The 14,363-nt window shown below is 47.4% G+C and overlaps 1 protein-coding gene across 5 annotated transcripts in view; it reads right to left on the bottom strand.

The window, feature by feature from the left end:
* Nucleotides 1-13,877, bottom strand: part of Stox2 (storkhead box 2) — a 217,943-nt gene extending 204,066 nt beyond the window's left edge. For 3 of the 5 annotated variants that reach the window (XR_007592710.1, XM_050147286.1, XM_050147288.1), the window contains exon 1: nucleotides 13,006-13,877. Coding sequence is in view for 3 of the 5 variants with exons in the window: in XM_050147286.1 (XP_050003243.1) it covers nucleotides 13,006-13,375 (370 nt within the window). In the remaining 2 variants the exon portion in view is untranslated. Of the gene's footprint in view, nucleotides 1-12,479; nucleotides 12,690-13,005 lie in introns of those variants that run through there. The other 2 variants (XM_050147287.1, XM_050147291.1) reach the window with 2 other exon arrangements.
* Between the last annotated feature and the right edge of the window lie 486 nt (nucleotides 13,878-14,363).

Genomic DNA, 14,363 nt, shown 5'->3' with positions numbered 1-14,363 from the left:
CACCTGTGTAGCTTCATGTAGATTGTTTAAATGAAGCAAGGTGAGCTAGGCAGTGGTGGCACACGCCTTGAGTCCCAACACTTGGGAGGCAGAGGCAGGCAAATCTCTGCGTTCAAGGCCAGCTTAGTCTACAAAGAGAAATCCTATCTCAAAAAAAAAGGGGGGGAAAGAAGGAAGGAAGGGGAGGATGAAAAGGAAGACAAAGGAGGAAGAGGAAGAGGAGGAGGAGGAGAAGCAGCAGCAACATAGGGCTAGTGAGATAGCTCAGCTGGCAAAGGCTGACAAACCCAACAACTCGGGTTCAACTCCTGGCACTCACGTCTTAGAGGGAGGAAACAGATCCCCACAAGTGGTCCTCTGACCTCCACATGTGCGCCATGGCATGGCACGTGTGTGTGCACACATGCACATACACACATAATATGACTGGACAAGGTTACCCTCCAGCTCAGGTATTTCACCCAAGAAAAGACACCTGGCACATGGCTCAAAATATAGTAACCAGTGCACAAGAATATTGCTATTTTACCAATTCATCCCTATGTGCCTGAATTACGTTGAGCTCTGATTGAAACTGCTGTCAAATAGTAAATGCATCTCAAGGAACATCACACATCCGAAGTTTCTTTCCATGTTGCTTCAAAACATTTTTGAGACAGCTTTGCTATGCAGCCCAGAGTGGCCTTGAACTCACTACGTTGCCCAGGCTGAGCTGTGTCTCACAGTTCCGCTGCTTCTGCCTCCAGAGTCCTGGGATTACAGGAGCTTCAAAGACTTTTTTCAGTGACTACACAGTATTCTATCCAATATAAGGAAACAATGTTACTGATGACCTGCGAGTGTTCACACATGTAAACTGCATAATGAGTAGCCTCCCCACAAAGGCCTTTATAGTATAGATTATTACTATATCTGGTCCTGGAGATAGCGTTACCATATCAAACCATGTGAACATCTGGATGGCTTTTTAACATACGTTGCCAAGATGTTTTTGGAAAAAAAAATATGTTTACAATACCACTGCTGGTGCATTACGGCAGGGGACTTATTTCATCTTTACCATATTTCACATCTCCCCAAGCTAAAAAATCACAGTTTGGGGCTGCCACCGGCACCTGCTTAGTATTAATGATACTTTTAAGAGAATCTATGCAGTGGTAAAACTTCTGCATGACCACAGAAAACTGGATTCAAAAATACAAACCAAAGCTTGCAGTCTCCACCTTCAAAATAGTTACAGTCTGGCGGGAAGACACAGTCAAAAATCACCTTCTAATAGAAGCAAGCAGAAGACAAGGGCTGCATACGTTTGAAAAGAACTGGCAAAAATAAAATAATTGACATATAAATGGGAATCATCTTCAAACTTTATGACTGGAGACGGCAGTATCTTAACTGAAATGCCTGAATAATCTCTTTTGGCATACAGGCAAAGTCAGTACAAAGACCGTCCTACTTAGAAAGCTAAATATGTTCCCAGTGTTACAAGGAACTAACTTCATTGGCCAGAACTCATGTTGAAGTCATCAGCGCCGGTGAGAAGAATACTAACATTCTCCCTCTTGGCACAGTTGGACTTGAGATCTCTTCCTTGGAAACAAAAGCACTTTTTGAGCAGGTCACGCTCTTGACCCTCAGTTGGCTAATGTCAACTCACGTCCTCACAGAGAAGCTGGTCCAACGAGTATGAACAGCGCGATTCATATTCAGCGGCTCTCTAGAAACACCCTCAACCCCAGCCTATTGGCCTGTAAGTGATATTCTACTGTTAAACTCCCAGGAAACTGTAACAGAAGGGAGCAAGTTGGTTTTAAAGCGCCACACACCACGGTTTTTGTTGTAACCTGAAATCCTTCCAGCTGACATTTTAAAAGGTGTCATACACAAATAGGACTTTATCAACCAATCGATTGGAGCGTGTAAGTTTTAGGAATGACTTATTCATGCTACACTAAGTTTGCTGGCTAAGCCTGCTTCTACATTTCCTCTACCAACAGACTGGCACACAGCTGGAGCTTAGAAAAGCCGGTCTCACTTCCTTCCAGCCACACCGTGGGAAACGGCATGCTCCTGAAGACAAGTTCACATTATTTTAAGAATCTTGGTGTTTCCTGAGCTATGTCTCACCCAAAGAAACTTATTGGATATACTTAGGTTGTTTGTTTGTGTGCTTGTTTGTTTGCTGTCTACAGAGGTCTGGCTGGTTGTCCTAGAACTCATTGTGTAGACCAAGCTGGCCTAGAACTCACAGAGATCCTCCAGCCCCTGCCTCCAGAGTGCTAGAATTAAAAGCGTGCGCCATCATGCCTGGCTCTTAGTGGGAAATGGGTGGAGAAGAAATCCATCAACTAAAGACTCCACGGAAAGGGTATCTAATTAATCTGTCATCTATAGCTAGGTTAATATCATGGCTAGCCACGTGACTATATCTCCATGGAGCTCTTCAAGCCTTAGATTTGCCTGTCACAGACACGGCTTTCCTGTCTTCGTTGCCTTCTTGATTTAGAATCATTTCCAATCTCTACAGTTACTTCTATAGGAGGTGAAGGAAGAGTTAAAAGGAGAAAAAAAACAAGAACAAACACTTCCCAACTGGAGCAACAGCGAGTCACCCTGTACCTCAGGCCTGAACCTAGAAGCTGGGGGTTACCTCACCTGAAAGCCTCTAGATTTTCCGGTAGGGCGGGGGGGGGTCCTTCTGTCTTTACAACCAGTGTGAGTCAGAAATTAGACCCAGCATCCTCCTTACCCCATGTGCTTGTGACTCCTGCAACTAAGATACTCAAGCATGAACAATTTATACAGTACAAACCGTCCAAACAAACAAAAACAGTCCCGATTTCCAAAGAGCACTCATGGGGTCTCCTATCAAATGGCTACCTCTGCTCCTGTGCCCTCCAGTGCCCCTCCCTGACCTGCGAGCCCTGATCTGTGCTCAGTTTTCTTAGCCTGTGCATTTCCTTGTATAACCTGGTTTCCACAAAGACCTCTACTAAATTAGTTTAGCAGAATCCTCATCCTTAACAGCCAATTGGGTTCTCTTCCTTTACCGTGCCCAAGTGAGTCCGACAACCCTGACCTGTGTTCAGCAAGAACCCCGTGACAGGGCTTTAGCCGAGCCCTGATCATCCATCTATTTCCTTAAAGAATTTTCCGTCCTCTCATGTCCATGCCGATTCGCAGTTACAAATCTGTCACTAGCTCAGGTCGTCGTATACAGAGAAGGATCTGCGACAGGAGCTGCTCAGATCAGAATCTGTGTCCTGGCAGCCTTACCAAGGTAGGCTCAGTCACCCGTCCTAAGCCAACTAAAAAGATCAAGTTGTAGGGCTTTAATCCCAGCACAAGAGGCAGAGGCAGCTAGATTTTGTGTGTTTGAGGCCAGCTTAATCTATATGATGAGTCCAGGCCAGCCAGGGCTATACAATGAGGTCCTGTTTCAGGGCAGGGGGTGGGGTAAATGGGCACATTGGAAAGAGGAACAAATAAGGATGTCCAGGGACACCCTTCACCCCAGATCTATGGTTAAAGTCCAAAATGAGGTTGACGTTTAAATAAGCGGCCAAGAGGTCTGCCTAACAAGACATCCTATTGGATGCATGGTCCCCACACATCACTGACACATCACTGTCTCTGCTCCAGTCTCCTGCAACCTGATCTAAGAAGGTGTCTGAACTGTTGCTCCTCTGGCTGCCCCAGGCTCCCCTCTGGCACCATGGTTCAGTCTTTTTCTTCTCCCAACATGACACTTGTAGAGAAATCCCAGTTTCTTTGAGTTCACTGTTTCTACAGTCTGACAGTCAAAGTAGTGGCCTGTGTTTCTCCTTAGAAGATCTTATTCAGCCTGGCGGTTGCAGCCTTTAATCCCAGCACTCGGGAGGCAGAGGCAGGCGGATCTCTGGGAGTTCAAGGCCAGCCTGGTCTATAAGAGCTAGTTCCGGGATGGGCACCAAAGCTACAGAGAAACCCTGTCTCGAAAAACCAAAAAAAGAAGAAGAAGAAGAAGAAGAGGAAGAGGAAGAGGAAGAGGAAGAAGAAGAAGAAGAAGAAGAAGAANAGAGGAAGAGGAAGAGGAAGAGGAAGAAGAAGAAGAAGAAGAAGAAGAAGAAGAAGAAGAAGAAGAAGAAGAAGAAGAAGAAGAAGAAGAAGAAGAAGAAGAAGAAGAAGAAGATCTTATTCACCCCTGCCTGGAATTTTACAAGTTCAGCCTCTCTCCCCACCACAAGACACCATTGCTAGGGTCCTTATCCTCACCACAGCGGTCCTCAAGAAAATCTTCCTTCCCACATTTCAACAAGTGTCCCTGAATACCTGATTTTTAATATCAAGCAGGAGCATATAATAAAAAAACCCCTAGGCCAGACTAACACTCTGGACGCTGCTCGCCCAAGTGCAAGAAATGAATTGCTTGACCAGCTCACGCTAGCTGACTTTTCCTGTGACTGCCAGGTAACAGCTACTCGCGATCCTTCTCCTACCTCCCTTCCTGAGAATCAGGGATTTGACCTTCTGTGGGTGTCCGCATCTACGGGGGATTCCAAACCACTCCCTGCCAGTGTGGATGGGGCGATGACTGCCACTGCGTGGCGATTTTTAAATGTCCACACCAGCAATTCAGGTTTTATACTTCTCCCGCCCTAAGTTGTGTTTCCAGTCCACAATTACAAAACATTGCAGAACCAACACTGGCTCTGTAGACTAGGAACAACCAATGCCAATGGATTTTTGGAACATCGACTTCTAGGAGGGCTGAGAAAAACTTATCTAGAGTGATTATGAGGCAAAAGAGGAAATCAATATTGTAGCTATCTACCTATCAAAATGACAAAAACAATGGGAAGAGCCTATATCAGAGCTTATCAGATCTAATCAAAACTCTACTTAAAGCAATGTCATAGGTTTAAAGAACCTACATTGTATAATTACCAATATGTATGTACATTGAAATCATGGGACTAGAGAGAAATCGTAGGAGAAGCAGTTAAGAGCACTTGCATGTGCTCAGGTCACAGAGCCCATGGCAGGCAGAGCACAAATGTCTGTAACTCCAGATCTAATACTGAGCAGCAATATGTCTTCTTCTGGCCTTCGTGGGCACCTGCACTCACATGCACAGACATTCATACGTACACACGAATAAATAAAATTTTAAAACAATTAAAGAATGAAAATCATAGAGCGCAATATATTTCTTTCATAGAACCTGTATCTTCAGATGTTGCTTTACATTTTTATGTGTCACCATGCCATAAGTTCTTTTTAAAGTAGAGAAATTATTTTACAACTAAAAGTTTTTATTGCACTTTTTTATACAAAAAATAAAAATACTAAACTAGGAACACTGTTGACAGAGGTTTTAGTATCACCTGGTCCCACAGCCATTCAGTACCAAAGAAACACACAGAGATCTGCATTAATTATAAACTGGTTGGCCTAATAGCTCAGGCGTCTTATTAACTCTTACGTCCTACATTAGCCCATAATGTTTGTCTGTGTTAGCCATGTGCTTGGTACCTTTTATCAATGAGGCATTCTCATCTGGCTGCCTCTGTGTCTGGGTGATGACTGCGGACTGAGCCTTTCCTCTTCCCAGCATTCTCTTGTTCTCATTGCCTCACCTCTACTTCCTGCCTGGCTACTGGCCAATGAGCATTTTATTAAAGCAATGCAAGCGACAACTCTTTACAAGGTGGAAGACCATTGTCCCACAATAGAACACCTACATTGCACAAAACTGTTGTTAATTCGGGCTCCAGGATATGGGATACCCTCTTCTGGCACCAAGCAGTGCCTACACACAATAACAAAAATATCTTTTAAGGTGAACTCCATTACCAGTGCCTCTTTAAAAGTTTAAATGAGGCAATGCATATAGTGTCTGCAGCAGCCTGTGACACATAAGAAACATGAATATAACTCCATCTTTCTCCCTGTCATATCCTTTTCCACTCTGAGGGAGGGTTAGCAACCACTGAATAAAATGAAGACAGAAATGGTGTCAAAACCTATCTTCTAGAATATTCCTTTCCCCTCAGGAGAAGAAATGTAGGCGACAGAGAACGATACAAGAGGAGTTGACATTATCTGGGGGTCAGACATGGTTCCTAAGGTTGCCTTCCATGTTTCCGTGTCAGTGTTTCACAGTTAACGATTAAAGACTTTCTCTTAAACCAGCATGTTTTAATAAATTAATAACCAGCCTCTGGTGAAAGGAAACCAACTCAGCCAAATTACACTGCTTGCACATTTTCCACAACCAACAACAAAAAAAAAATGTCATAAAGTTCCACATTAACTCCGAAGTTGGCAAGCTTTTCAAGGTTTGCGAAGAGTACCCAGCCCAAGGGGAAATGACGTGTGATGGGAAAGATTCCCATCACAATCTACAAGGCAAGAAGATTCCTTGGAGAAAGAGTCAAGGTGAATCCTGAGTCTGGATAAATACAACTTCAGGGTCAATGTTAGCGTAACCAATCAGATGAAGAATGTCTGTGTGTATATATGCTGTGTGTGTGCACATGTATGTGTGTGTGCACATTTATATAGAAGCCAGAGGACAAGCTGAGAGGTCATTCCTCTTTTTTTGTTTTGTTTGTTTGCTTGCTTGTTTTTTGAGACAGGGTTTCTACATAGCCCGGGCTGTCCTGGAACTCACTCTGTAGACCAGGCTGGCCTCGAACTCACAGAGATCTGCCTGCCTCTTTCTCCTGAGTGCTGGGATTAAAGGCGTGCGCCACCACCACCCAACTGTTCCTTCGTATTTCTATCTACTTTATTTCTTGAGACAAGATCTCTCACTGGGACCGGAGGCCCACCAATTCTTCTAGGCTGGATGGTCATGGAGCCCTAGTGTGCTCCCGTCTCTGCCTCCTTGGAAACTATTCCATCAGGATACCAAGGGATGAACCTGGTTAGAAAGGCTGTGAGAATCCAAAGGAAAGGACTCAAGAGAAGACCCTTCCAACCTGAAGTCGTCCGGCAATGTCACATGACCTGTGCGGGTCTGCTGCTGGCAGGTGTCCCCTGCCCGCTTTTTCCTCCTCCTCTATCATCTTCAGCCTGGCTGGTTTTCAGCTTCCACCTAAGCCCGTGCTCCCTCCACTCCTACCTTCTCCCCTCCACAGCACCCCAGACACCTTTTCCATTGTATGTTCCCTTACATCGGTGGGTTCTCAACGCTTCCTAACGCTGCCACCCTTTAACACGGCTTCTATCTATCTAGTGGTGATCCCCAACCATAAAATTATTTTACTGCCTCTTCATAACGGTAACTTTGCTGTTGTTATCAATCTTAATGTTAATGTCTATTATGTGGGATATGTGGTATGTGCCCCCCAGGGGATCACAACCCACAGTTTGAGAACCACTACCCTAAATGACCATAATGATGACCAACAAATCCCTCGCTCCACACGGTTTCTTTCCCAAATTCAAAACAAACGCGCAAAGAGACAAACACGTGCTTGAGAACATAAATACACAACGGAGTGATAATAGGGAAACAGAGTAGACAGTGGGATGTCTAAGACTGGGAAGCCTCTCCGTGATTCAAGGCACGGTCGACGAGCTCGGGACCTCGCTCTAAATACTTTCTTGTATAGAAACAGCCACACCTTTGCTGAAAGTGCCAGGGAGCCAGAGTGAGGTGATTCACAAAAATGGTTTTTATGGCTGACTGGACACTAATGAAGGCCTAAGTGCATCGCCGCTCCCTGCTTAGACTAATCCTGAGGTTTTTACTATCACAGGCAAGCGTCTTCAAGAAAGAAGCCCACATCTGAAACTCTTCTGGATTTTTCTACCAGTCTAATCGAGCAATCTATATTTAAATATTCATAGCCCTCCGCTGGCTGCAGCGGTAAAAGCCTGCATGCCTCCACTGAGCTAGCCTTGGCCAACTTCGTTTCTCTTCCTCAAGAACTTCAAGTTAGCTTAAACATATAACCCTGGCACAATTGCTAGCACCTGCCTCACTATCCAAATATTCCCCCAAATGGGGCACCAAAGCAGAGACCTTCTGCACATGCACTTTAGCTGCCTGGGGCCAGTTCCCAGCACTATCAATGACCTTATTCGTATCTCAGGGGCTGGGACTATGACTCAATGGCAAAATGCTTACCAAGTGTGCACAAGGCCCCGGGTTCAATCATCAACACAGCAAAAACAAAAAAATGCTGGATGTTTGTGGGCCCACTAGACTAGAACTGTCTGCGACTGATTCCTTCTCTACTCTTTGGCTCAGAAAGCACTAGAAAGTGTACCCCAGTTGCTGGATGAACCAAACAAGTTTTAAAGCAAGGAATTCAAACCACTTAGCTGGCCATCAGTTAATTAAACAGTTTTAAGTGGATCTAAAACACTTGAGCTGTGAGTTGTTCTGATTTTTGCTTTTGAGTGTACATGAGTTTTTTGGAGTATGCAATTTTTTTAAAAAAAGCTCTGTCTTGGTAATTTACTCCTTGAAGAGGCCTCTTTAAGAAAGCAACTCTTAGCCAAAGGTGGTCTTGCGAACCTATAATCTTAGCCCACAGGTGTGGAAAGAAAAGGGTCAAGTAATTCAAGGCCACAGTTGGCTGTATAACAAGTCTGAGGCTAGCCCGGGCTGTATAACAAGTCTGAGGCTATCCCGGGCTGTATAAAAAGGAGGTTTATAAAAGAAGGAAGGAGGAAAGAAAATCTTTCCGAGATCACCAATTAAAAACTTCCAAATGAAATAAAATCGTAATGCCTACACATTTAACCTTTTTTAATTCAAAGGACTATCCTTAACTACACTCTAAAATGTGTATTTAGGTCTTAAAAGTATAGTTGGGCTCAACTATATGAATATCTAAGGATCAAATGGGGCAATGTAAAAAGTCACTGGCAAGGACAGTGATAGCAACCCAGCCTCCCTGGGATATGCAGTTAGAGAAACCCATGGGCCCAGGGAAAACCCAAAAGCCCAGCATGGAGGAGGAGTTGGAACAAATGTGTGGCCACAAAAAGCAGAAGGGTCCCTGGACTCCAGCAGACAGATGGCATAATCTGAGGGCCACGATTATAGAAGGTTTAAGTGTAGAGGGTAGGGTAAAACAAATAGTCTACTTTGGGACCCATTTCTCCCCAAGACTGCTTCAAGGGATTTGTATCTCTTGTGCCCTCCAGTCCTGTCTCTCACCTTCTCAGCCCCTAGAAACCTTATTAAAACACATACCAAGTCTGCGGTGGTTCCGCATGACTTTAATCTCAGCACAGAGACATGTGGATCTCTGTGAGTTCGAGGCCAGCCTGGTCTACAGAGCTAGTTCCAAGACAGCCAAGGCTACACAGAGAAACCTTATCTTGGAAACAAATAATAATGATGATAATATACATCAAATGGTGTCACTCCCGTTCTGCATAAAGGCCCCCCCTTCCGTTCCTTCCAATTCTCCACACATGGTCCTTGTTCACCTTTCCCGTGTCTTCCGCTCTTCGCTGAGCTCCACACACTTCCAAACAGGGCTTGAACTCTGCAGCCTTGGAGCTGCTGCTCCCAGCCCACTGCTCTGAAGTTTGCCTAATCTGGCCCACCCCAGCCACGGCCTGCACAAAGCCAGGCTCCTCACACCCCAAGAACTCTCTCCTGCCTGCTTGCAAGGCAGAGACCACTTCTTGTTCACCCAACACACACAACAAAAGCCCTCAAAGCACCTACAACGCTCGGCTCCCCCAGTCAGAACCCCAAGCCCCAAACTGCCTGCCTTATCAGTCCTTGTATCTTCAGGAAATGACAAGAGATTGGCACTGGAGAACCCCGGTAAACATGTACGGGACTTAATGGAACACGTTTTACAGAACAATTTTAAAACCTGGTATGCATGTTTGAAATTCTTAGTCAGTTAAAAATAATTACTAGCTTCCCACACCTACATAGACATCACCTTGGGAGGGCACCCAAGAAGTAAAAAGTGACCTTTGACCCTATTTGCGCTCCGTAGGGTGTTTCTAAGGAGATACCAGCAGGTTATTTCTAAGTGGCGGATTTGACTCTGCCAAATTAAAACGGCTTGCCCTTTGAGTTGCCTAATTCCCTCCTTCTTGGCTGATCCCGTAATCACCACTCTGGTGTCCAATGCTCACCGGAAAGTTTGACAGCTGGTTAGAACCATGTACTTTTGGAATTACAGACACCAAAAAAAAAAAAAAAAAAAACAAAACGCTTGCGTGTTCCAATGAGGACGTTTCCCACTTCTTTCCAGGAAGCTATGAAATAAAATGTGAACGGATGGGCTAGCCTCGACTGTAGTGCAACACAGCCGGACAAAGGCTCCTGGGTAAAGTCTTTGCAGCCTCTTCTCCGGGTGGTGTGGGGAGCATGTCCGCAGGAGATGTGCAGGTGACACCAGGAAACAAAGCCTTCCTTTCTATTCCTCACTGGGAGAACCTGAGAGAACAAGTTCACCATCCCTGGTGGGATCTAAGGGACCATCTAGAAAATGATCCCTTGTGCGGATGTTATTATCTACCGTAAGAATACAAAAAACGTGAGCCGGCATTTGGCTGCCTTTATTTCAGAGCCCTGGTTAGTTCAAGTTCAGCAAGAAGGAATGTAAGACTTCCTGCAGTGCTCATTGGTCCTATGGCTGACCCGCATCCATAAAGCAATTAACGGGGATCACAAAGGAGCATGAAAGTGTCTGGTAGCTGCTCGAGAGCAAGTTCAAGACCAGCTGGAAGACGGCCACAAGGCATGGATTTGCATTAAAATATAAACCAAGAAGTGTGTTACTAAAGTATCGAAACCAGTGGTTGCTTCCTACTCTTGAGCATAAATTAGGTAAACCCGGGGTGTTTCTAAGTGTCAATCAAACTTTTTCAAAGCAAAGTTTCGGCTGGGCTGTCTCTGGACATCCACGTATCATGTGATTCTTTGTATTTTCTGTATTTTGGTTTGTCTACAGTCACACTGTGGTTGGGAATGTGTGTGTGAGTCGGCCTCCAGGAGCGCCAAGAAAATGAGGCCCTCCCACCGGCACTGAAGTTCCATTAGAGAATTTTACAGAACGTAAGAATCTCCCAGCAATCCATCACTGCAACTGCGCTTCCTGAGGAGAAAGTGAAGTGTCAGCAAAGACTTTGACCGCCCAGACAGTTCAAAAGGCAGGTGCCACCACAAGCAGGTACCACCCTTCCTTTTTTCTGATGCCTCCCTTTTAAGAGGAAGCCTCTTGTTTCCTCTCTCCCAGGACCCTGTCCTGCAATAGCCACAGACTCCCATCAGGGGGCGCTCAGCCTGTGACAGGTCGCCATTTGACCAGGTTAAGACAGTAATCAGGCAACTTCAGTAATGAATTTGGAATCTTTCGAAGTTGCCAAAACGCTTCTCTTAGCTTAATACGACAGATCACTAATTCTTGTTTGTAAACACGCATTAAACAAAAAAAAATGAACATACTGAAATGTTTACAAATGAAACTATGTTGTCACGCATGAGACAGCAAAACTGTAATAGTGGGGAGGAAGAGGGTTCAGTTGAAACAAAAATACAGAGGCCGATGTTAAACTCCTACGATTTGTGTGATGGGGTGCATGAGGTTCAAGCCATTATTTTTACATTGCACTGTATTGTCGTCCATAGATGAAATTTCCCAAATGAAAAAACAAAAGCCTGCGGCCCAGTTTCAAAGAAGACTATCGAAATATTATAGGAAGGTCTTGAAGGAGCACAAACACGGAACGACGATTCTCCACCAAATGTCCAAGTCCTGCAGGCAAACCAATACTCAGAGGCGTTAATCTGGGCCTCTTTAGTAAGGCAGGCACCATAATTACAGGGGCTGGACGGGGAGGGGGCAGAGAGAGCGAGACCTTTGAGAGGCGGCAAGAAGCAGGCTTTTACCAGCTTTTTATCTACTCAATTCAAAGGAGTCTTCGCAAAAACGAATCTCTGCTACGGAAAAAATAGACAACACACAGCAAAACAACAATGTTATAAATTTGCCATCCGCATAGAAAACACATTAGCAGGTAAAAGCTACGCCTTCGCGGGAGGCGCAGGGACCCAACAAGGCTGCTTTACACGCTTTTACAGTTTGAACTTTTGACCTCCTCCCAAAATGTCATAAAAGAATTTTTAAGCCCTGGAACTAGAAAGAATGCTTTCTTCGTCAAATCGTTTCATAAAGCATCGCTATGTGCTGTGTTTGCTCGTAGCCACTGGTCCCAAGGTCCAAAACTAAAAAGTATTCTAAGCACGAGGTTGCCAGGATTAAGAAAAACACGTTAAGTAGCCGTGAAATAAAAAACACAAGTCAAGGCAACGCTGAGTGGCGATCACGAAAACCCTCTCCAGCGACCTCCGCTCTGTTTTCTTTTCACCTTCGCCACCAACAAACGAAAAGATTAAACTTTTTCCCTGGCCCCTCTCTGCTGGCTTTTTTTTCCCCCTCTGCCTTCAATCACACGATGCTCTTTAGAAGCTGCACCACAAGTGAAGCATTTAAGAAGAAATGTACCTTTTGTCTGGTATGGAAATGCGGTAGGATGAAAACGGCGCCAACACACCTGAGGTGAGCGACGCTCCCCACCCCACCCCCGAGGTCGCCACTCGGGGAAGGGATGTCGCTGGGACCGAGGCGCAGCTGAAGGACCCGCCGCTCAGACCCGGTGTGACCGGAATCCCGACTCTGCGCACCTTCCCTCGGCCTGGCTCGCACTCCCCAGGCCCGCGAGGCGCGGAAAAGCTGACACTCAAAGCCCGGACCCGCGCGCACCGCCTACCTGGCCAGCCCCAGGCACCGCCCCGCGGGGCGCGCCACCGACGCCGCCAAGAGGTTCCGCAGGCCGCCCGTGACGTGGGTGGCTAAAGTGCCCAGAAGTTTCCCTATCCCGCGTTCCCCGAGCGCCACGGACCCCTCCCCGACCGAGATGTGCGCGAAGATTTTGAGACCCCGAGAACTCGCATCTAATTGCCGGCTCAGCACCCACCGGAGTCCGGGGCAGGGCGGGGACCCCACAGCCCGACGGGGCAGCTTCACTCACCTAGACAGCGGATCTGGAAGCCAGAGGGGGGTCGGAGCGCCCTGCGTGTCCAGCCCTCGCGCAGCGCCTCAAGATGCTCCTCCTTGCCCTGAATCAGCAGGACCTGCTCGTCGATCCAGCCCAGGAAAAAAGTCTCGGCCACCGCGGCGGTGACCTTCTTGTTCCAGAAGTGTTGCATGTTCTCCGCTTTGAAATCGGCGAAGATCTCGTAGCCGATGTGGTGTCGGGCGAGCTGCCGGGGTTGGGTCCGGGCCGGGGGTGAAGGCTGAACGGCCCCGGGCTTCTCCTCAGCGGGGCTGTCCGCCGGGCCCAAGATGATGGCCAGAGAGTGCGGAGCGATCTGCAGAAACTTCTCCATCTTACCAGGCATCTGCCGCGCCGACCGCGCTCACCGGGGCAGCCGTTGCGCGCCGCTGGAGGGATCCGGCACCGGGCGGTGGCTGTGGGAAGAGCGGAGAGCGTCGGGGTGTCGCCCAGGGTTGGGGGTCCGCGCCTCTCCCTGCCCGCCGCGCCCTGAGGGAGCACTGCTGTCCCCAAGGCGCAGCCCGCGCGAGGGCGCAGCAGGTCCGCGCGCGGGAGTGCAGGGAAGGGACAGCGACGCTGAGCTCGCTTCCCTCGAGGTCCCGCGCCAGTTACCTGCAGCTCCAGGCCACCCTCCGGGCACCGATCATTTTCCAGCCGCTGCACCCTAGCTTCCTTTGGCACCCGGCAGCCCCAGCGGGGGCGGAGACCCGGAGGAAGGGTGTCGAGGGGGCGGGCAGTTTGCAGCGATCCGGGGTATTCCCTTGGCCGGATCCGGCCGGAGGAATCCAAGGAGGTCGGTACGGGAGACCGTGGAGGTGGCGAGGTTGGCTGGAGAGTAGAGTTTACGCGCCCGGGTCCAGGCAGATCCGGAGGTGGGGGAGGGGGTGGACGTGCGGCGCCACTTGGAAGGCACCGATTCCGGAGCTGCGAATGTCGCTCCGCCCCACGCTCCACCCCCGCCCCCACCTCCCACCTCCCCTCAGAAACAAGTGGATTTGCTGCCTGGTTAATGTACCCTTGGAAGTTGCTGTTTCAAAAATCTAGTCAACCACGAAAAATTGCCGTCAGTCCCTCCTCCTAACTCCCGTGGACCCTTCCCTCTTCTGTCTCCAGCCTGTGTGCGAGCCTATCCTGGAAGAAATCCAGCAAATCCTGGGGTTAGCTATGCAGTGGGAACGGTAATTATTACGCCTTTTGACAAACTTTAACCTCGTTTCTACGCCAAGTTATGATTTTGCAGTCCTATCTGAGGAGGCGATTGCCGTAAGAAGCGATAGACTGTAATGATTGTCCAACTTGAGCGTGCATCAAGATCACCAGCCAGGTAGTGGCCA

The sequence above is a fragment of the Alexandromys fortis genome, unplaced genomic scaffold (genome assembly GCF_014885135.2).
Source record: "Alexandromys fortis isolate MF-2015 unplaced genomic scaffold, M_Fortis_MF-2015_v1.1 scaffold_32, whole genome shotgun sequence".
In the NCBI taxonomy this organism is placed as follows: Eukaryota; Metazoa; Chordata; class Mammalia; order Rodentia; family Cricetidae; genus Alexandromys; species Alexandromys fortis.
The sequence above is the reverse complement of the archived record's forward strand: the minus strand, read 5'-3'. Positions and strand labels throughout refer to the sequence as shown.